The sequence below is a fragment of the Camelina sativa genome, chromosome 11, assembly GCF_000633955.1.
Source record: "Camelina sativa cultivar DH55 chromosome 11, Cs, whole genome shotgun sequence".
NCBI classification, from domain to species: Eukaryota; Viridiplantae; Streptophyta; class Magnoliopsida; order Brassicales; family Brassicaceae; genus Camelina; species Camelina sativa.
This window is the reverse complement of record NC_025695.1, coordinates 28111663-28134585: the sequence shown is the minus strand read 5'-3', so window position 1 is coordinate 28134585 and position 22923 is coordinate 28111663. Positions and strand designations below refer to the sequence as shown.

The 22923-nt window shown below is 33.7% G+C and overlaps 5 protein-coding genes across 6 annotated transcripts in view; 1 reads left to right on the top strand and 4 right to left on the bottom strand.

Annotated features, from left to right (window-relative positions):
- LOC104728426 (probable F-box protein At4g22165) lies at window positions 1358–2536 on the bottom strand. Its single transcript, XM_010447403.1, has one exon. It carries the CDS (start codon window positions 2534–2536, stop codon window positions 1358–1360), a length of 1179 nt encoding a protein of 392 aa, XP_010445705.1.
- LOC104728425 (uncharacterized protein At4g15970-like) lies at window positions 3049–4260 on the bottom strand. The gene is made up of 3 exons (XM_010447402.1): window positions 4047–4260; window positions 3604–3951; window positions 3049–3510 (listed from the first exon to the last, which is right to left on the bottom strand). Exons 1-3 carry the CDS (start codon window positions 4188–4190, stop codon window positions 3049–3051), a joined length of 954 nt encoding a protein of 317 aa, XP_010445704.1. The 5' UTR covers window positions 4191–4260.
- On the top strand, window positions 13263–17036 carry LOC104724460 (chloride channel protein CLC-a). Its single transcript, XM_010442952.2, has 6 exons — window positions 13263–13670; window positions 14371–14571; window positions 14667–14844; window positions 14930–15462; window positions 15541–16672; window positions 16766–17036. Exons 1-6 carry the CDS (start codon window positions 13492–13494, stop codon window positions 16868–16870), a joined length of 2328 nt encoding a protein of 775 aa, XP_010441254.1. The 5' UTR covers window positions 13263–13491; the 3' UTR covers window positions 16871–17036.
- LOC104724459 (zinc finger CCCH domain-containing protein 59-like) lies at window positions 17143–19801 on the bottom strand. 2 transcript variants are annotated; one of them, XM_010442951.1, is made up of 6 exons: window positions 19663–19801; window positions 18335–19001; window positions 18138–18239; window positions 17890–18042; window positions 17621–17800; window positions 17143–17538 (listed from the first exon to the last, which is right to left on the bottom strand). In XM_010442951.1, exons 2-6 carry the CDS (start codon window positions 18998–19000, stop codon window positions 17302–17304), a joined length of 1338 nt encoding a protein of 445 aa, XP_010441253.1. In that variant the 5' UTR covers window position 19001; window positions 19663–19801; the 3' UTR covers window positions 17143–17301. The 2 variants fall into 2 exon arrangements, with proteins under 2 accessions (XP_010441253.1, XP_010441252.1); XM_010442950.1 differs by having other exon boundaries at window positions 18335–19801.
- Window positions 19981–22923, bottom strand: part of LOC104724458 (uridine kinase-like protein 1, chloroplastic) — a 5613-nt gene continuing 2670 nt past the window's right edge. The window contains exons 6-14 of the mRNA XM_010442949.2: window positions 22079–22158; window positions 21588–21782; window positions 21423–21506; window positions 21278–21338; window positions 21037–21097; window positions 20794–20887; window positions 20652–20724; window positions 20467–20549; window positions 19981–20327 (exon numbers count right to left, since the gene is read on the bottom strand). Coding sequence (XP_010441251.1) covers window positions 20172–20327; window positions 20467–20549; window positions 20652–20724; window positions 20794–20887; window positions 21037–21097; window positions 21278–21338; window positions 21423–21506; window positions 21588–21782; window positions 22079–22158 — 887 coding nt within the window. The 3' untranslated portion in view covers window positions 19981–20171. The remainder of the gene's footprint in view (window positions 20328–20466; window positions 20550–20651; window positions 20725–20793; window positions 20888–21036; window positions 21098–21277; window positions 21339–21422; window positions 21507–21587; window positions 21783–22078; window positions 22159–22923) is intronic.

Genomic DNA, 22923 nt, shown 5'->3' with positions numbered 1-22923 from the left:
GCATCAAAAGTGTTGTTGAATTATTTGAAAAGAACATAGGAGAGCAAGGTGATCCTTAGCCAACGAAAGTTGAAGTTAAGGCACCTTGTGAACAGAATCAAACTTGAACTTATTGCTTGCTAGGATTGCTTAGATTCAAACGACGGTTTAGAGTTTTATCAATTCCTTGCATAGATAACTAATGCTGCGACAGTAGGTTAGTTTTACATTCGAGATTTGAGTTCAAAAATGGTATCTAATGCTTTCCCAACCTATCATCTAATTTCGAGATTGTGTCCCCTAACTGATACCCAACGCCCAATATCTTCCCTTGAATTCGAAACTCGTATTTATTTTTCTGTTTTTAATCGGTTACTTGAAAAACATTCTTTCTCATTGCCTTAGCTTTATTTGATCTATACAATTTCATAGTGCATCGCTTGGTCTCTGTGGATTCGATCCTGAAGTGTTACAACGATACCACTAGATCGTGGTGGAGTACACATTGGGTTTAATTGACCTGTTGATCACACACCATAACAGTTGTGAGGATTTTAACCAAGCAAAATAAAATAACATACAATTTCCTTCATCTGTCTATGAACCAGAGAACTTGATTTAAGCATCCAAAAGTCGGGGGTTCTTCGTTATCGCATCTTGGTTTGGTTACTTGTGTGTTTTGTCCGTCCTTTCTTCCGCTTGATAGAGCTTCTCTTTCCACTTGCTCAATCAAATTTATTATCAACATCAACACATTGAAAGCCATGAATTACGACAAGCGCAAGACATAAGATTTATAAACAGAGCAAACAATAATCTTTTCAAACAGGTTACGATTTGCTTATAGAAAAGGATTTGATAGATGATAGAACTGGAATTACAAAAGGAACTGAGGATTTTGTTAATGGAGCTCATCCCACTCCCCCTAAAAGACCTCACCAAATACTCGATAAAGCTGTCTAACCCTCTCCACCTTATATATATAGATAGACAAAAGAAATAAGCTAAAACAGCCCCGGTTTACTCTCACACTAAACCTTTGTTAACTTGATACTTAATAAAAATATGATTAAGCCATTGAACTGCTTCTATCACAGGGGTCAAAAACTATTTCCAAATAACCAACACATTGAAAGCCATGAATTACGACAAGCGCAAGACATAAGATTTATAAACAGAGCAAACAATAATCTTTTCAAACAGGGGTCAAACACTATTTCCAAATAACCAATACATTCTGATTATTATTATTTTTTATGTTCCACACCATAATCATTACTTCATTACCAAACTACATCAGACAGCATATATATCAGTTGTGATGTTATAGCAGAGGATTTTAACAAACCAAAATAAAAATAAAAAACAACAAGACAAATTATGGCTGCTTGAAACTTGGTAGGAACCATCGAGCTCTGGCGAGTTGTTGCTCTGACGAACAAACAAACTCGTGGAGTGGCTCCTCCATCTCCTGTGTCTCGAGATTAAAGACACAAATTTGAGTAGTGTTATTTTCATAACATGTAACATTATAGTAGATGGAGTTTCTCTTAAAACCCACAATGTCATCATTAGCGAGCACAGTGATGCCTAGATCAAAAAGCATTGCCTCGTCGCCCAATGAATCAACTTGTTCATCATACTTGTTAAAGAAACCTGCCTTGTAGACGCGGAAGGACCAGAGCTGTACCCGTTGTTCATTCTTGACCAATTGTTCAACCTTGAGGACATCTCCGGTTACTGTGACTACAATTTTTGTGGCCCTAATCCGCCATGAATCACTTGGTTGATAATCAAGTAGAGAGGTGCCGAAAGTAACACCACAGTGAAATGTTTCTTGCGGAATCTCTCTGGAGAAATCGAATATTTTGATATAACCACTACTATTACCAAAATAGTCATTTCGGAATCGGAAGTAGTAAAGCTTGTGATCTTTGTAAACCATCTGAGAAGAACAACTAGAACCTGGGGGAATTTGAAGCTGATTCCAGAACGCATCTCCTTTCTTGGAATAAACCACACTGCACCAATGGCCAAGTCCCCATACAACTACATACTCTTTAGTTTGCTCGTCAATCCAAAACACAGGGGAATGCATAATATCTTTAATACCTTTGAACTTCACTGGGAAGGGATGATGATCGTTTCGGTTTGAAATACAAAACCCACCTTCCGAGTTTCGCTCCAGCTTTGTCGTTCCACGTAGTGACTCCACCGGAGGTAAATAGATCCACTCGTGGGTAAACAGATTCAAAATGTAGAGATCAGACCAATGGTCTATCATAAGGAGCCAGTTTCCACATGTTGCTAAACAATAGCTCTTTGCGAATATGAACACCTCAGCTCGCATTCTGTAAAGCTTGCCTTCTTCGTCTGGCAAGAGAAACAGCCAAGGGATCTGTTTTTTGGCCAAGCATCGTCTCGCAGCGGAGTACCAAGACCAACATACGGATTCAACTCGTCGTGAATCAGCAAAGCCAAGGCGTTCGAACACTGAATTCAAGAGATCTGAAGGAAGCTCCGACCAGGAACTGGATGAATTGCGTAACTGCTTCATCTCCAAGGCAAATTGATAATACTCTGACCCGACTCTATTAAATTAGGGTGGGTGCCTAAACCCTCAAATAATATATTCAAGCCCATAAGGGTTTTTTTTTTTTTTGGGATATGACTTTTTAATCGTGTCGGTTAAATATGGCTGTTTAGGCCCGGTGAAAGCTTAGAGATTAACACGCATTTTTGTTTAAGAAAAGTGTAGGTTACCATCGTTCATCCAATCGAATATTATTGAATTGACGCTTGTGATGATTTCTTGTTTGTGTAACAGATTCCACATGATGAACCTCTAATAATTTGGTTTTGGTCCACTATAAGTAAAGAAACCAAGTCAATAATCCATTTGAATGAACATTACTCGCATCGATGATCTTCCCACTACAATTTGTTGGTTTAAAGAGGAATGATATATTTGCTTAGATCCAGATGTGACACTACACACAACGATGACAGAGACATGTTTTACGTAAATCATTTTTTTTTTGTTACATATTTTAGAAATGTTTATAACAATTAAAATCCTCTGCATTGGCTCGGAATGATCCATTGCGGGTTCATATTTTTCCGGCCTTGGAGAAATAGCTTTAGGTAATGCACCTTACTCTTTGTATTATTACAACAACTTGCATGGACTGTAGCTATCTCGTTTTGATTTTGTGGGTTTGGTTGACAAAACCTCCCAAAGTTAGCATCATCCAACAAGGTTACTGTCATGCTAAGGGACTGGATTACATCGTTGCGCTTGACAATGTCACACAAGGATTGGTTTTCAGTTGCAGGATACAAAACCCTCTCTACGTTCAAGGTCTTGAGCAATGCTATGTTTATATCATTGGACTTGGCATAGAAGAAACCTCCTGTGTTTTCCACTGTTAAATGATTTTGTTGATGTTGATCACTCCCGCAAGCCACTGAGATTGGATTTTGTTGGTGGCAATGCATTAGAGGATTTCTTAGCCACATCACATCTGCTTCCTGAAGCCAAATTCAGACAAAATAAATATATTAATCAGTGTTTTAAAAAAAAAAAATTAAAAACGCTATAATCAATCACTTAAGAAAACTCACGGTGAACATTATGTTGTAACCGATTTTTAGAATCTCGTTAACCAAAAACTTCTTGCTCCAGCCGGTAACAAGACCATCCGGATTTGAAGATTCTGACTTTGTTGTCGAGTCTCTATGAAGATAACAATGTGGGTGAGCACGAAGACAATATCTAAGAGCTTGATCATCTAAAGCCACAACTATCAAATGGTTCAGCAAGTGTTTGGTTCTTTCTCCAATCCGAAAACTCTCAAGGAACAGATCAAGAATGGATTCACGTTTTGCCCATTCTTTATCCACCACGGTAATAATCACTACCCTGTCTTCGTTAGCTACTTGTTTTAGTAGACCCGATAGGCCTGGAAATTCCTACGACCAGAATTACCAAAATCTATCAATAATAATGTTAATTACTGAATTTAAAATAAGCATTATAAATGGGATATTCATAATCTTGATCTTACAGGTTGAAGATGTGAGAATTCTGGTCCTCTGATAGTATTCATGTATGGAGCACAAGAGAGATGATGAGACAACAACCAGAGAATGATCAAGAGAAGGCAACATATGACAAGGTACGGTGACTTCACTATCCTTGCAATCGTCATTTTTTGTTCTTCTTGAGTTTTGACTGGCAAAATCTTACAATATTAAAAACCTTGAAAGTCCAACATACTGTTTATGTTCTTTTGTTTTGTCATATTTGCATTAATGGTGATTAATATGAATACATTGAATACTTGAATAGAGAAGAAGGGGGTTAATGCAGAATCTGTTTATAATCATTTTCTTTTGCTTCCACAATCCATATTTGTAAAGTAATATTTGGTTAGATTTTATTTACATTAAATTGGGATTCTCTCTTTTAATCATGACAAATTATTGCATTTTGCACCTTTCAGAACTTATCACCCAAATAACTTTTGTTTTTGACTCAACTAAAGATTGTTACTAGAGATCTTTTCTCTAAATTTACTTTCACTTTTAATCATTTCTTTTCTGATTTTCAGATTTTGAGATTTTTTTCCAAGTATGTATTAAATTACTTTCTACATTAAAGTGAATTGACTATATATAGCGACCGTGTATTTCATGGATTTATTGACTTTTTTAGATTACACTGAAATGCACCCTTTAGAATGCTCTCTTATGTTTAAATAATATACATCTTGCAATATATAAAAGAGAAAGTGACTTATGGCAATCCACAGATAGCCAATAGGGAAACAAAACCAATCATTTGGACTTAAACCGAAATATATATTTAAACCGGTGATGATGTCTCAGTAGCAAATGTTTAGAACTTTGATTAATTAAAATTGGTTTGATAGATAAGCAATGTAAAAATACTACGTAGCAGGGCCGGTTCTAGGGTTGGGGAGGCCTAAAGCTTTTTTGTAATATCTTATAAATATATTGACCGTAAATATAAGATACATAAAATATAAAAATGTAAAATGACCATTCAGAGGTTTGAACCCGCACCAGAGGTAACAATTTCATAGTATGTAAGCAATTCAGCTAAGAATATGTTAAGTTGCCCAAATAGTTAGGATATAATGTATCGCCTAAGCACATGCTTTGGCTGCCTTACGGGCGGGTCAGGCCTGGTACGTAGATAAGATTTGACACGTTAGACCCAAAATATATCTGATCAAAATGGATAAGAATCTATATAAGCATACTTTTGAAAAAACTGATGTGTTGCCACCAGAGAACTCTGTGCATAATTTAACAAATATCTTTAAATTTTCTACTTAATTACATTAATAAGCCATTATATTTTAAAAAAATAATTAACTGAATAATAATTAGATATGTCATTGTTTCTCACCCAAATTTTAATATCACATATTAAAAAAAATTAAATAATTACATAATATTTTAAGGCAAAATTTCACTAAAATTTACTTACAAATATACAAGTCAAAGTTATAATGATTTCTTAAAATAAATATAAGTAAAATATTCTAAAAAGGCTATACAAATATATCAATTAATATAAAGTTAATAAAAATAAAGAACATATAACTTATTAACATAATCATATAAAAACAAAATGTTAATTTTTATGTTAGTATTATTACCATAATAATTTAAATAACGAGATTTCAATAGTTATTATAATTGATTATAAAAAAAAGTATAGTACCCCTGAATTATCTCCAACTCATCAAAAAAACATATTTCCCAATAAATATATATATATATATATATATATTCATAAATAAATATAAAATTACAAAAAATTAGGGGATATCATGATGCGTGATTATTTTATATATATCTAAGTATGTAAACTAATTAATCTCAACATTTAGTGTGATTATTCATTAATAAATGGATATATTGATAACCGAATAGGAATATATGTTCTAATTGTATATTCATCTATGTGCTATTAAAAAGGAATGAGACAAAAACCCTTATCATTATAAATATACTTAGTACCCAAAAAAAATTAAAATATATTTAAAATGAGTGATTATTAGATTATGTAAAAATGTTATAGTTACTCGATAAACCATAAATATAAATTTGTTTTTAAAACACACAAAAATATATATTGCCATAAATTTTAACATTTTATAAATATTTTCTTTACCACGTTCACATATTTCACGAGTGAAATGTATTATTACACGAATACATTTATTTTAGAATTTCATTAATTTTTTCATAATGGTTTTTTGGTAATAATCCGTTATTTATAAAAAATATTAACAAACCGACTAACTCAAAAGATTTAAATAGTCTAATCAAAAATATTAAATCAATAAATTATAGTATTTTCAGAAAATTTAATTTATAATCTGATTGTTATTAACATATAATAAAATTAAATAATTAAACCACCGGATAATTTAGTATATGTTGTTATGGTTACATAAGAAACATGCAAAATTGTTATGATTACAAAATAAAACATAAGAAGATATGAATTTGATTTTTAAATCTTACAAAAGACATGTTGCAATAAGTAGTAACATTTTATCAGTATTTTCTCTACCATAAAACCTCTTACACATTCAAAGATTTCACGGTAAAATATATTTTTTTACATGAAAAAACACAGGTTTGAATAGAAATAAAAAAAAATTTAGTTAGATATTATATATGTTTGACACAAATAGATATTGGTTCTACGATAATTTTATTTATAATATTTTTAAAAAATCGATTTATCCTGCACATAGTGCGGATTGTTTCCTAGTACTGTATATAATGTTGAAACTTGAACGCATTCGTTTTCTTTTAAAATGTTCTCGACCTTTTGTTTCTTTAATTTATATCCAACAATTGAGTTTTAATATCACTCACATATATAGACAACGTTACGAATATATACTTTTTTTCTTTAACTAGCAATGGGCATTCGGGTTCGGGTTTTCGGGTTTAAGCATATAGAACCGGTTCGGGTTTTTTGTACTTTCGGGTCGGGTTCGGGTATTATCCGTTCGGGTTCGGGTTATCGGGTATACCCGAACTCAAAAAAATCATGAACAAATTTTTTTTTATTATCATTTTATTAATTTCAGAACATATGTATATATATAAATATTTAACGTTTCAAATTAAGACAAAGAAACTAAGATGGCAAAATGGTTTAATATGCACCTTTAAATATCCAAGGTACTGGATTCAATTCCCCCTATATGCATTTTTACATTTAATTTGCATTAGTTCGGGTTTTATTTCGGGTTCGGATAATATGCTCAGGGCTATCTTTAACAATGAAGTTCTAGCGACATTAAGTGATATAACATAAATCATCCCTTAAAAATTCGAATTAACAAAGACTCAAATTCCCTCCCAAAAGAGTTCTTGAAACACAAGTAAACTAAGTTATCACAATTTGGTGTTACAACTATATACTAAATATATTGTACATTTACATGTAACATTATATTAATCATGTCATTCTAAAAAAAAACATCAGATGACTTATAGAAAGTTAGTTCTTTATATTTCCAAATTTCTTTTGAAATGATCATATTCATATATATGTGCGTGGGATGATAGTTTAAAAAGGTGAGAAGATGGCAAAATCATGACTAAGTGGGTAGTGTATGATCACATATGTTTGAAGAAAATAATGTGAAATTTGTGTCTGTTTTAATAGCATGCTATTGAAAATGATTTATTATTATCAATTATGCGTAAAATCTCATTTTCAATTATTTAAACTTTTGCCGCCATATAATTTCTACAAACAAACCTCCACCATTTGGTTATTTAGCAAATTCACCAATAATTTTTTAAATTACAGTCTGACTGATTGCATATATCTACAATATTCACTGCCATTAATATATATGGTCAAGTTTTCAACACACTATTATCGTGTATTATCAATTAATTAATAATATTATTGGTATACAAAAGGAACATTTGAAAAATAAATATTGGGTATGACCCGAAGACTAAAAAACTGGTCATTCTCTTGCATATTCTGATCAACTAAACCTAAACCTACCTATTCCTTAAATAAATCTTATCGCCAATGTTTCTCTAGTTCATCTTAATTGCTGAAAAAATAATATTAATTTGTTTTTAAATATTTTGGTCACTATCACCCCATCCCCAAAGTCGAGGAATTACGTAACAAACATGTCAAGAGTGTACGTATCTGGTCGGCCATAGGCGGTGAGTCGACGCCGTGTTCAATACTACCATCTTTTCATTTTCATTTTTTTCCCAGTTTTAAAACAATATTATCGTCAATATCTTTGCTTAACTTCATAGTCAAAAGGAAATATGCAAATCTCGATATATATAATTATTTTAATACCGAATTATTCAAATTCATCGTGAAAAGACTTCTAATTTGTTATTCATATATATAATAAGTGTTGGAAATCATGAATTTGGTAAGTTGTTACGCTTTCGCATAGATTAAACTTTACAAAATTTATCACGTTGACTAACAATCCAACCTAGCAGATTTTGGAATAGAAACATGCGTATTGGACCATTGGTTAAAGATGGGCGGATCGTTCCATAAACAAATCCATTGCACATGATAATGTTTTGTGTGTGTATTTAATGTATCTTTAACTGCTTGTGCAATTGGTTCATTTAACATTTATCATGAATATATGGATGCATCTCTGTTTGTCCAAAATATATACTCCCTTTCTATTATAAAGGATGATTTTCTAAGAGTTTCACATAAATTAAGAAAAACATTTAATATTTAGCTATATATGAATTATATATATTTTTATAGTAGATATATATGCCACATAGATATATATATATATAATATTTTCATAACTATTAACCAATAATAATTCATCAAAATTTTAAATATCCAATTAATGATTCTTAAATTTTACAATTTTTTTAGTATTAATTGATAAAAATTTACAAAAAATTATTCTTTGTAATACAAAAATAAATTATAAAAAATCATCATTTATGCTACGGAGTAATTATATATTTCAGTTGCCAGTAATATGAAAATTATTCTTGCGAGAGCTTTTACCATATTCTGATTTCTAGGTGTTGCTGTTTGGTTTGTACATATCTCTTATATATTAATAGAGAAACACATTTGAGAAAAAGCTGATGTGTCGCCGCCAGAGAGCTCAAGACACTTTTTAGCAAAATACCCTTAAATTTTCTAATTAATTATAGCTCTATGCCATTGTATTTATTTTAAAAACAATTAACTGAATAATAATTAGATATGTCATCATTTCTCACACAAATTTAATAGTAAAACAAAATTTCACTAAAATTTACTTACAAATATATAAGTCAAAATTATATTGATTTCTTAAAATTAATATAAATATTGATTTCTTAAAATCAATATAAGTAAAATATTCTAAAAAGGCTATAAAACATATCAATTAATAAAAATAAAGAACATATAACTTATTAAACATATAACTTATTAACATAATCATATAAAAATGAAATGTTATATGTTAGTATTACTACTATAATAATTTATATAACAAGCTTTCAATAGTTATTAAAATGGATTATAAAAGGAAGTATATTACCCCTAAAATATCTCTAACTCATTAAAAGAAACTTAATTCCCAATAAATATATAATTATATATATTCATAAATAAATAAAAATGACAACAAATTAGGGGATATCATGATGTGTGATTATTTATATATATCTAAGTATGTAAACTAATTAATCTCAACATTTAGTGTGCTTATTTATTAAAAAATAGAACTATTGATAATCGAATAGGAATATACGTTTTAATTGTATATTCATTTATGTGCTATTAAAAATGAATGAGACAATAACCCTTATCATTATAAATAAACTTAGTATAAAAAAATCATAATATATTTAAAATAAGTGATTATTAGATTATGCAAAATTGTAATAGTTACTCGACAAACCATAAATATAAATTTGATTTTTAAAACACACAAAAATATATATTGCCATAAATTGTAACATTTTATAATTATTTTCTTTACCATGTTCACATATTTCACAGGTGAAATGTATTCTTACATGTATACGTTGATTTTGGAATTTCATTAATTTTTTCATAATGGCTTTTTTGGTAATAATCCGTCATTTTAGAAAATATTAACAAATCGACTAACTCAAAAGATTTAAATAAAATCAAAAATATTAAATCAATAAATTAGATTATCTTCAGAAAATTTAGTTTAGAATCTGATTGTTACTAATATATAATAAAATTGAATAATTAAACTACCAAGTAATTTAATTAAATTTATATTTGACACAAACAAATATTGGCTCTAAAATAATAATTTTATTTATAATAATTTTCTTTAAATTGATTTATCTCATACATAGTATACGTTTACGTTGTTACCTAGTATACGTTGTAAAGAAAATTTGTACACTATATAGAACTTCTGCCTGTAATTATAAGTGTGTTTAACTGTTTGGGTTGTGATCAGTAATCTTTTCCTTTTATCATGTCAATCATGAGGGAAAGAAACCAAAAGATAAATAAAAAGCAAAAAACAAAAAACTCACATGAACCGTGACTAGATACGTGTCTAATTCATGAGACCAGCCAGTGGGGATTAGATCTGATCACAAGATCGTCGTCAAATAGGGACTCTACATATGTGTCACATGGTTTTCGCATATGCCACGTGTGTAGCTTCTTTCTGTATTGGCCCCATTCCTGACCAAACTTATGTACAACACATTATTTTGGTTGGCTTGATTATTTATTAGTTTCATAATTATTTTCTAACCAAGAATTTTCTTATACTACCAATTAACTAGTTTTCTATCTGCCGTCAGTATTCGAATTTGTAATCTTTAGTTCTCTTATTATGTAAACTAGTTGAATTACCAACACCTTCTAGATTATCCGATAGAGTACTCCTCTTTATATATATGATGTTTTTTATTTGTTTTTTTGTTGGGTTGTATGCCACACCTTCTTTTATATATAGTATGTTTTGTTTTCGTATATTTTTCATATTTGGTTATGGGATATTCCAAATTTCCAATCTCATCCAATTCGTATACATTTACGAATACGTATAATTAAATAGTATTTGACAACGATCGATGTATTAAACAAAACATCGAATCATCTTAAGGTTGTTTTGCTTCTCTTGTTTATAAAAATAAATATTATTTTCCAATTGGTAATATATTCTTTTATTTGGTCAAATATTTATTTTCAATCAGACGTTTTGGGGCCGGGACATATTAAATCACGTGTGTGGAGAATAAATTGATTAGAGATAAAATATTCGTACAAGGAAATTAATTGTAAAAGTGGCTGTTAGATTACCTCAAGGGTCGGAATTATTCTGAACGTTGGATCTTTGAGATGATCAAACGAGTGTGATTATTTTAACGTGTTTAAAGCTAATTGGTCACAAAGGTTTCTGCTGATCTGTCAAATGTAATGGCTGAGTTGTCGCTTGACACAAGTCACCAGTATAACAGAAGATGTTGTGGTCACTTGGTCTGTACGCAACCAAATGGCTAATTTATGGACAACTAAGTTTATGAATTAGAAGAAACACAAATTATTACGATATCTTATTTTTCCAATTGGTAATTTATTTATTTTTCTTCATATTTTCAAGGTGAATGAAAAAGTTTTAAGCGACAGTTAATATTAAAACGGATGATATGGTTAGAAAAGAAAATTTGCATGGGATCGAACAAAAAAAAAAAAAAAAGAGAAGCTACTTATTCGGGTATTGTGTAACATTCTAATTTAAAACGAAAAAATGAACTGGAAATAAAAGAAGATTGTCGATTTCTTGTTATAGATATACCATGTCCATGTGTACACAAGCAACCGAAACAAAATATTGTTTATGTCCTCTAGTGCAAATTGTAAAGTATTTTATGATTATTTGTGGACGATATAGTTTGAATATCATTAATTTGCAAATGAAAACATAATTTGTTTTGTCTATGATGCCTTGGAGATCCACATGCAACCGTCTATGTCGATCCAAAAAGGAAAAGTATGGGAGCGTTGGTCTGTCCACGAACTTCATGAAAATTTGTTAAAACTTTTTACTTTTGAATGATTGATTATATATATATTTAGTAAATTAAATAACTTATGTTAGAGAAATTTGGGAAAATATTATTTGGACTTCTACATGCATTTTTGACACTTTTTAAAGTATATGATAATGTTTGTAGTTTTCTAAATGGTTTTAGAATTTGGTTTTTGGTTGATTTTTTTTTTGCTATACATACATGATACATAAAGTTTGTTGTGATATATATACATATGATATGATTGTGTGCATATTTTTTAATGATAAAACTGTCTTAAATAGTGTAAAAATGTCATAATCACTGATGATTTATATTAAAATGTTATTATGCAGTATGCACAATACTTTACTTTCTAGCACTGTTACTTTTTCTACAAAAAGAGTGTAAAAGGGTGAAATGTAAGAAATGGTAAAGTGAAAAATGTAAGAGGCGCCCAAAGATTTTGGAACTATCCACGTAAACCATTTTATGTCTGCCACAAAACTCTTAATGATCACCTCAATAGTATATACACTTTTATAAAATAGTGGATACAATCATACAAATAATTTAGTAGTCTTATATAAGAAGCTAGATAATAGTCAATTTCCACACACACACACACACAAAATGGATAGTATCCTTTAGTGGATAAGATTTATAAGAATAGATTAATGTAGTAAAATTATTTTATTTTCTGTCGTTCTTGTTCAACTTACGTAAAAATCACAACTTATTTTTTTCTGTATTATAAATACATCAAAACGAGTAAAAATATAGTATAGTTATAGGCTTATAGGTAGAGAAAAAGTTGATTTCTAGTAGTCTCTACACATAACAAAATGGACTATACTTTTGGTAAGAATAAATAAACAAATATAGGGTGGTATACAGAATTATACTTTATAGCTAATCGATTTCAAAATTATATAATGTATTCTGGTTGAAAGACGTAGCTAGAGAATAGTAGATTCCTATCCTACACACATATATATGATAATATGAACCTTTAATCGCCACATATCATGCCGTAATTTACCTTTTTTTGTTTGGTTATATATTTTATGTGAGTAGGCAATATTATATACGCCAATGATTGTCTGTCTTATCTTTAGTGAGAAACGCATATGGTACCCATCCCCCACTGTGACTCCAAATAAAAATTTATATTAAATGTGATGATTTATACAAACCATACATACAATGGTGTATATTGATTGATGCATGCATGTATGTATGTGACTATATGTAGAGAGAGATCTATAAAGCTTCATAAAGGTGCTTCTTCATCTAGAAGAAACGACAAAAACTCGCAGAGAAATCCAAACCAAACGCTCTTGAAGATCTAACAAAAACCTGCTTTTGTTATTCTTCTTTCTTTTGTTCTTTCTTTCTTGAGTGGTCCTATTGTCTGTTTTCTCGATGGATGAAGATGGAAACTTGCAGATTAGTAATAGTAATTACAATGGAGAAGAAGAAGAAGTAGATCCAGAGAACAACACTTTGAACCAACCTCTCCTTAAGAGACATAGAACACTTTCTTCAACTCCTCTTGCTTTGGTCGGTGCCAAGGTTTCACACATCGAGAGTTTAGATTATGAGTATGTCTTCTTTTTCTTTCAGATGATCAGATATATATATGGATTTAGTATTCTTGATTTTCAATCTTTTTCTATATAGTTTCAATAGTACTCTGTTCTCAGATAGTTTTTTTTTTTCAATTTTAGATAATATTTTGGATAGACGTTTTTTTTTCCCATTTTGTCTCAATTTCTTTCAAAAAAAAAAAAACTCTCATCTATATTTACTTTGTTTTCAGATAGATTTTCATTTTGAGAAAATATTCTTGTTTTAATCTCTTCTTATACAGTTTAAATCCTACTCTGTTTTCAGGTGATTTTCATTTAAGAAAATAAATAAAATTGAATGGATTATGGGCCTCAATCTCTTTTTATAAAGTTTTAAAATCTTTATTCTGGTTTTCAGAACAAAAATTGAATGAAAATATTAGTGTGATGGAGACATATGAACTGTTGTGATATTTCGATGTTTCTCTCTCACATATTCAAGTTGCCGCAAGCAATCATCGTCCAAATCTTGAACAAAATCAAGAAAATTGGGTTACCTTTTCTTTATTAGTAGTATGATAAGTCTTGGTCTCAAATCTCTTTCAATAAAGTTTTAATATTTACTCTGTTTTCAGACAATATTCATATTTATAAAAACTTAAAAATAAATCTTCAGTGATTGAGACATATGCATTAGTGCAATAATTCAGTAAAAAAATAATTTTAACTGCAGAATAAACGAGAATGATCTGTTCAAGCATGACTGGAGAAGCAGATCAAAGGCTCAAGTGTTTCAATACATATTTCTAAAATGGACATTAGCTTGTCTTGTCGGTCTCTTCACTGGTCTCATCGCTACTCTCATCAACCTCGCCGTCGAAAACATTGCCGGTTACAAACTTCTCGCCGTAGGCTACTATATCGCTCAAGATAGGTAATTGACACATCCATCAGCCAAAATCTTGAAAAACAAGAAAAAAAAATCAAGAAATTGAGTTACCTTGTGTGCTAAGTCTATGCTTGAAATAGGTTTTGGACAGGTCTGATGGTCTTTACGGGGGCGAATTTGGGTCTGACTTTGGTGGCAACAGTACTTGTTGTTGTCTTTGCTCCTACGGCAGCTGGTCCCGGGATTCCTGAGATCAAAGCTTATCTTAATGGCATTGACACTCCCAATATGTTTGGTTTTACCACCATGATGGTTAAGGTTTGTTTCTTAAACCTTCTCAGTTCCCGCAAAGTTAATGTGACATCTTTTGTCTGACTCATGGATTTTGCGGTTTTTGGATTAGATTGTTGGAAGTATTGGAGCGGTTGCAGCTGGACTAGATCTTGGTAAAGAAGGGCCATTGGTTCATGTTGGAAGCTGCATAGCTTCTTTGCTTGGTCAAGGTGGTCCAGATAACCACAGAATCAAATGGAGATGGCTACGTTACTTCAACAACGATAGAGATCGAAGAGACCTTATCACCTGTGGATCTGCCTCCGGAGTGTGTGCAGCTTTCAGGTCACCAGTAGGAGGAGTGTTATTCGCACTTGAGGAAGTCGCTACATGGTGGAGAAGCGCTCTCTTGTGGAGAACATTCTTCAGTACAGCCGTTGTGGTGGTTGTACTGAGAGCGTTCATTGAGATTTGCAATTCCGGGAAATGCGGGCTTTTCGGATCAGGAGGACTCATTATGTTTGATGTGAGTCATGTAGAGGTTAGGTACCACGCAGCTGATATAATCCCGGTTACATTGATTGGAGTCTTTGGTGGCATTCTTGGAAGCTTGTACAATCATCTTCTCCATAAAGTCCTCCGGCTTTACAATCTCATCAATCAGTAAGTGTTAATGATCAGTGAAAACATTCTAAGATTTGTGTGTTTACTTAACATTGTTTGGTCAACGTTTGTGTGTAGGAAGGGTAAGATTCACAAGGTGCTTCTAAGTCTTGCGGTGTCTCTATTCACATCGGTTTGCTTGTACGGTCTTCCTTTCTTAGCGGAGTGCAAGCCTTGTGATCCATCGATAGATGAGACATGTCCAACAAACGGAAGATCAGGAAACTTCAAGCAGTTCAATTGTCCAAATGGTTATTACAACGATCTGTCTACTCTGTTTCTCACAACCAATGATGATGCAGTCAGAAACATTTTCTCTTCAAACACTCCTAATGAGTTTGGTATGGTTTCTCTCTGGATCTTCTTTGGCCTCTACTGCATTTTGGGGCTTATCACATTCGGTATAGCGACACCGTCCGGTCTCTTCCTACCGATTATTCTCATGGGTTCTGCATACGGTCGGATGCTAGGCACAGCAATGGGATCTTACACAAAGATAGATCAGGGTCTCTACGCGGTTCTTGGTGCAGCTTCACTCATGGCTGGTTCAATGAGAATGACTGTTTCACTCTGTGTTATATTTCTGGAACTCACCAACAACCTTCTTTTGTTGCCCATTACAATGTTTGTGCTTTTGATAGCTAAAACAGTTGGAGACAGCTTCAACCTGAGTATCTACGAGATCATTCTCCATCTAAAGGGCTTACCTTTCTTGGAAGCAAATCCAGAGCCCTGGATGAGGAACCTCACTGTAGGTGAGCTTAATGACGCTAAGCCTCCGGTTGTAACACTTAACGGAGTTGAAAAGGTTGCGAATATAGTCGATGTGCTCAGGAACACAACGCATAACGCATTCCCGGTCTTGGATGGAGCAGATCAAGCCACTGGTGCAGAGCTCCATGGTCTGATCCTAAGAGCTCATCTTGTTAAAGTTTTGAAAAAGAGATGGTTCTTGAATGAGAAAAGGAGAACAGAAGAGTGGGAAGTAAGGGAAAAGTTCACAGCAGTTGAGTTAGCTGAGAGAGAAGATAATTTCGACGATGTGGCAATCACAAGCTCAGAGATGCAATTGTATGTTGATCTTCATCCTTTGACCAACACTACACCTTACACAGTGGTGCAGAGTATGTCAGTGGCTAAGGCTTTGGTACTGTTCCGGTCAGTTGGTCTCAGACATTTGTTGATTGTTCCCAAGATTCAAGCTTCAGGGGTAAGTTTTCTTTTATCACTCTTGATTCAAGATTCAAGAACACTATACTAAACCTTTTCCTGTGTTTGATCAATATGTCTCGTGTTTTTGCAGATGTCACCTGTGATAGGGATCCTAACAAGGCAAGATCTAAGGGCGTATAACATTCTACAAGCATTCCCGCACTTGGATAAACACAAAAGTGGAAAACTTCAATGAAGGTTCACTCATTGGTTTGTGTGATTTGTGTTTCTTTCCACATTCTTAGTTGATATTTATTCTGTCCAGTTTTGCTTGCATTCTTTCTTAAAGACCAAAAAAAAACAAATTATACTATTTCGTAGATTTGTGTTTTCTACTTGTAAATCTCTATTTTTTTCCCCCACATTCTCAGTTCGAAAGAAGAATAAAAACAAATTGAATACAGAACAAAACTTTGATGCTTGGGAGAAGTTACATGTTTTGAGTTTGGTTCTCATCAGATTCTGAGGGGTATGAATTTGAAGATATTACATTAAAGCAAGGATTTTGAAATTAAATTTAGTGAATTTAATTTTGAGTCATTACAAACGAGAACTCTCTTTTTAACTCTTATCAATCAACCACCAATCTATGTACAAATTAAATCATAATTCATTTGTCAAAAATGACTAAACTTTTGGGCCAGCAGCTAAACTCCATACACGCAAATTCCCTCCCTTGTCTCCACTGAATAGCAATCCTCCAGGACCAACTGTGAGTGTGCTGATCGTGTCCGTAGCGAACATCTTTCCTCTTTCTTCAAAAGATGGCAGGTCGTAGATGCCAACTGTTCCATTTTGGTATGAGCAGAATATGATCGGTTTGGCCTCTGCATCGTGCATCCCACAAAGAGCATGAACAACACTCTGTTTCAAACAATCATATATGCTTTTTGTTAAAACCAAGTGTTGTTTTTATGAAGNTAAGTGTAAATAAATAAATCTTTACCTGTTCTTGTCTGCGTGTATGAGTAACTTTCAAAACATCATTTTCAGAACAAGCCCAAACTTTAATGGTCCCATCCAAGGAAGACGATATCAGACACTTGTCCCAATATAAGAGTGACGTGACAGTGTCGGTATGTTGTTTCAGGGTCATTATACATTGCAGGGTGTTGAGATCCCACACCTGGCGAATCACAGGAAACAGAATTGATTGGAATATTCATTCGAAATAAGATTAAAGCTGAAACCAATTAGTAGCAGTCAGATTCTTACCTTTATTGTTTTATCGACAGAACCAGAGTATAGTAGTTGACCTCCAACAACAAAACAAGTGACTTCACCACTGTGATGACCCTCGAGAGATGTGAGGTATTTGAAAGGATCAGACTCAGAGTCCGTAGCTTTCCAGACTGATATACTGCCAGACTGCAATTCCAAAATAACGAAAACGAACTTATTTAGAATCACCAAAGAAGCAGAGAAAAAACACATGTGTACAGAGATAGAGAGATAATGCTTACACTTGTTCCAGCAAAAAGCATTCCATTTGCAACAGTCATTGCATGCACTTGACCAACCACCCCGTCAAGATGTAAATCTTTACTGGTTTGAACATTAAAAGCCTGCGGATTGTATAAACAAAAACGTTAACACCATAACCAACATAGAATTAAGATAATAGAAAGCATAATTGAGTCAAGAGGCGCCTTAAGCTAACCTTTACAGCGTTTTGCAAGCCAAGAAAAACCCATGGGCCTTCACTGATTAGAGATCCTGCTGCTGCCTGGAGGTTGATGGTATGTACACACTGACCAGTATGGCAGTCCCAAATTCGCAATGTACCATCGCCACTGACTGAAAATAGTTTATCTGAACCCTGAGGGAGGGTGATCCCCTTTATATCCTTCCTGTGTCCTTCAAGAGCAGCTACCATGGCCAAACCAGGGAAACAAGACCAAGAGTGTAAGAACTGGCACTGCTCACCCCTCTTGCAGTTTCCAGCTTTCCAATACTTGCATACACTCTTTTTAGGACTGCTGTTAGCTCTCGACACCGGACCTCTGGTGTCTGAAATAGGTGAGCTTCTTGGCCCATACGCAGCATTCTTTCTCGGCTGATTTGGCACAGAAGAACATCCTTTGCCTAAAATTGGTGGTTTTGTTGACCCATTGGCTTCATACTTCCTTGGCCTGTTGACCTCTGGAGGTTTGTACTCTTTTGAGGTCCAAACCAGATTCCTTGACAACTTATTTGGACTTTTCCTCATTGCACTGTCATAAGGGGCGTAAGGTCTTCTGGAAACTACATCCGCTGCGAAATCCTGCTGTCGCTTGACTCCAAAATTCCTTCCCTGTGAGTATCTCCTAGGCGCCACGTAATTCATACTAAACATTGAGAAAATACCAACTTTAGAAGACTGAACCAGAGAGTCGAGCACTGTTGCTTCATCCATGATGATCCATACATAAAATTTCAGAAGGGTAACAAGTCCAGAAGCAAGGAGTCTTTAGATTCCCCACTCGTTGGAAGTAAGAAGAGAATCAAAAGCACCAATCCTCTGACTGTAACCCCAAATTCAATCCAGGTATCATAGAGCACCACGTCCACAGAAAAAAAACCCAACTAAATCTCTAATTTCAATCACCATTTAGAACTCTAAACCTAAATACCACTAAAAACGAAAGATCTCCACAATTCCAAACAAGCCATAGTCGAAGAACGATCGATCATCCGAGTTTCCAGTAGCAGTAGGAAAATCATCACGAACAAAATCGACAGGCTTCGATGATTTCGAAGTATCAAAACCCTAATATACAACAACGAAAAATCCCCAAGAAGCTTCCGACGAATGTACAATAAGAAGAAAAACTCGGATCCATCATCCGAACCCTAGCTTTCCCTCATCCATAACGGTGGAAACCCTAAATTTCTGGGTGTCGATGCGAAAAGGAGGATCGAGAAGACGGAGAAACCCAACCCAAAGTGAAAGCACGCAGAAGACATCATCATAATCGCGGAGAAAGCGTAGTCGAAATAGAAGCAAACCTGAGTAGAATCTGGAGATATCTTCGATTAGGGCAAGAACGCTTTGCAACTCGATCGGAGAGAGAGCGAAGAAAAAAGGAAATTTTGAGACGGAGGTTTAGGTCAAAAAAAAAAAAAAAAAAAGGTAAAGAGTCGAGAATGAAACAGAACCCTCGGCTTCGCAGGTGAATGGTGGTGTATTTATAGAGTATTGTAGATGCTGGATGAGCGGTGGGAATTACGCCATAATTTATTATTGGGCTTAGCTTAGGCCCATCAGTCGTGAGTCCATTTATTGTTTTGTTTTAAATATTTTTTAATCTTTATTTAAAAAAATAATTTGGGTGCAGAGAGATTCATGATTATCATAGGACAAACAAATATTAATGGCACAAGCTTTATGTAGGTTCTTTTGAGACGAGACATACTACAAGTTCCTCTAGTGTCTCTAGTCATAAATTTAAGCTAGTAGGACCACCAAACCAATGCGTCTGTTTTCTGCTCGAACCGGTCAGAGTGTTGAGTGGTGACTACTGATCTTCCTCGTCGGTGCCGAAGTAACGATCGCCAAACTCGCCTAAGCCCGGTATAACTCGGAACTCTTGGTTCAGACCCTGGTCTATTTCAGAGGTCACTATCTTCAATGCTGGAAAACGTTTGCAGACACAGTGGATTCCCTCCGGCGCCTGTCAAAAAGCAAGGCCATCAGCCATCATGAGATAGGGAGAGAGAGAGAGAGAGAGAGAGAGAGAGAGAGAGATCTTTAGCTTCTATTTTCACGGAGAGAGAGAAAAAAAAGATCGATCTTTAGCTTTTTGCACTCACCGAGATAAGGTTGAGGAATATAATGTGAGCTTCAGGTACTCCTTTCTGTATGAGTAATTCAATGGCTTGATTTGCAGAGTTACCTTTAAGAACAAGCAATGACAAAAGCGACGGATTAAGAGAAACAAAAATCCATCAATAAGACTAGAATAAATATGTGCAACGTAAAGAGACTGGTACGGTACCTGTGGCTAAGACAGGGTCTAGAAGCAGGACATGGCGTTCAGAGATGTCGTGAGGAAGCTTCTCATAAATAAGCTGATTTAAACGAGAAGAGAAACTTAAGAATTCTTGTTAATAAAAAGAGCAGAATATTAATTAACAGACCTGTTTTCCATTGTCGCCATCACGGTGGATGAGAATTTTCCCTATTTTAATTCCTTTGCAGCAAGCGCGTAATGCATTTTCCATGCTTTCACCACTAGGAAAAGCATACAAAACAGAAAAATCTTAGGAGAGATATGAAACTGAAAACAAGTAATTTATGCCTTCAATGATGTAAAACAGTTGGAAGAGTAAGCATCTTATCATATCAAACTTAACCAAATAGAATACCTTTCAAAGGCTCACCTTCGAATAATTGAGACCCCACAAAGCTTCTTGCAGAAATCAACACCGGTATATACAGCTCCTGGTGTGGAAAAGATCAGAAGTTTAAACAAGTTTAATGAGAGCTAACTCTAAATAATATGTGTGGTATCGGTAAAGGCACACAAAAAAAAAACTTGTAGATCCACGTTAAGGAGATGGACATCTAATGACCTAGTTATATAAGAAAGAGTATACAGTATTGTTACAGGTCATGCATTACCTGTTGGAGTAACTACTTGTTTCTCAGTGAATGGCAAATGACCAAGACCATGCTCCACGACCTGAAATGAAACCGATATTAGTTAACATAAGAAATCCTGAAAGCTAAGTGACGTTGAAAGAGAAGACATAAGGCAGAGAACTACCAGACGAATGAGTCGATCTGAATAGAATACAAAATCATGCTTTGATATGTCCTTCTCCCGAATAAGTGTATGCATGCCTCTTATCTGCAATCATGATCCTATAGTGAAACCATTTATATAAACACAAACCATCAAAATCAAGTATCAAAGAAAGAGAGAACATACCTGAAATGTTGACTGGATGACGTACACATTTGGGTAGATTTTGCAGAGATCATGCTGCCCAAGTTTTGTGTGGATATGTTGCGTAATCAAATCGACTGCAACGTGATTATCACCTCCTCGAGGTATGATTACATCAGCATATTTCTTCGTCGGGAGCACAAAGTCATCAAATGCCGGCTTCACAAACTTTGCATACTGTAAATGAACATAACATCCTCAGAAAAAAGTTGAACACATGGGAAGCTTAGAAGATTCAAATAAATGTTTACAGAGGACCATCTCAAAGGATGGAACAAGAACATATAGAGTTCTCTAAAAAAATAACAACAGTAAGAAGGAGAAACCAGAGTAGCAAAACAGTACAAAATTTTCATGTGTTGTTAGCCAGGTCCCGTATTCAGAGAAATAATAAAGCCACACTTAACTAAGAACTAAGATAGATGAAACTTATGCTGACCAATCCTACAGTATAAATAGAAACGAGGACTAACCTGTTCAAGCACAGAAATGACATCCCTACCCCTCTCAGCTGTGTCACGCCTGATTCTGCGAGCAAGCCTTACATCAGCATCTGAAACCATATAATAGCTTAAGATGAGAACTTTAAAAATGTTAAATAGATTCCAATTTGACTATTTCAATAGCTTAAAAAAATTAAAAGCATTTGTTCTATAGTCAGTGGTTAAAGGATGATATAAATGGACACAGTGAAAGAACCTATCAAGGCATCAGCAACAGAACAGGAGATGGACAACTTTGATTACAATATCATTTCCGCAGTATACAAAACTAATAAGTAATAAGGTTGTCAAAAGAGTGAAAGACGATGAGTAGCGCAGGATATATGCATGCTTTGGGGAAACGAAAAGACATAGCAGTTGATTGAACTGATTAACTGAAGATAAAGTTGGTGATTACCTGTGTCAACAAAGATCTTCATATTCATCAGATTCCGCACTCGTGAGTCATGGAAGATTAGAATCCCTTCCAAAATTATAACATCAGAAGCATTGACCTGACAGAGGGTTCCAACAGATATTAATATGATAAATAAATGATTGTCACCAACTGCAACACAGGAATAAAGTCAAGAGGTGCTAACAAGTACGTGAAATAAAAAAGAGAAACAGATCAAAAGCCAGAATAATAGGAGAATCAGATCAAATGGGGCATAGTAAAGTATGCACCTGACGAAAAGTATCAGATCTACGTTGATGGATCTTAAAGTCGTAGATTGGAACTTGATAGGGTAGCCCGCTCTTGAGAGTCTCAGCACAATGCAAAAGCTGCTCATTGTCAAAGGCATCTGCAAAAGAAACAAAAACACAAGGTGATA

What these genes read in the sequence shown, in the direction of transcription:
- LOC104724459 (XM_010442950.1), bottom strand. Translation starts at nt 19,069, where the DNA reads ATGGATGAAGCAACAGTGCTCGACTCTCTGGTTCAGTCTTCTAAAGTT. An exon ending in TGCTTTTTGCTGGAACAAGT is followed by an intron (nt 18,043 to 18,137) that starts GTAAGCATTATC and finishes TTGGAATTGCAG; the next exon opens with TCTGGCAGTATATCAGTCTG. An exon ending in CTGTCGATAAAACAATAAAG is followed by an intron (nt 17,801 to 17,889) that starts GTAAGAATCTGA and finishes GTGATTCGCCAG; the next exon opens with GTGTGGGATCTCAACACCCT.
- LOC104728426 (XM_010447403.1), bottom strand. Translation starts at nt 2,536, where the DNA reads ATGAAGCAGTTACGCAATTCATCCAGTTCCTGGTCGGAGCTTCCTTCA.
- LOC104724460 (XM_010442952.2), top strand. Translation starts at nt 13,492, where the DNA reads ATGGATGAAGATGGAAACTTGCAGATTAGTAATAGTAATTACAATGGA. An exon ending in ATCGAGAGTTTAGATTATGA is followed by an intron (nt 13,671 to 14,370) that starts GTATGTCTTCTT and finishes TTTTAACTGCAG; the next exon opens with AATAAACGAGAATGATCTGT. An exon ending in TTACCACCATGATGGTTAAG is followed by an intron (nt 14,845 to 14,929) that starts GTTTGTTTCTTA and finishes TTTTTGGATTAG; the next exon opens with ATTGTTGGAAGTATTGGAGC.
- LOC104728425 (XM_010447402.1), bottom strand. Translation starts at nt 4,190, where the DNA reads ATGACGATTGCAAGGATAGTGAAGTCACCGTACCTTGTCATATGTTGC. An exon ending in AATTCTCACATCTTCAACCT is followed by an intron (nt 3,952 to 4,046) that starts GTAAGATCAAGA and finishes TTCTGGTCGTAG; the next exon opens with GAATTTCCAGGCCTATCGGG. An exon ending in GTTACAACATAATGTTCACC is followed by an intron (nt 3,511 to 3,603) that starts GTGAGTTTTCTT and finishes ATTTGGCTTCAG; the next exon opens with GAAGCAGATGTGATGTGGCT.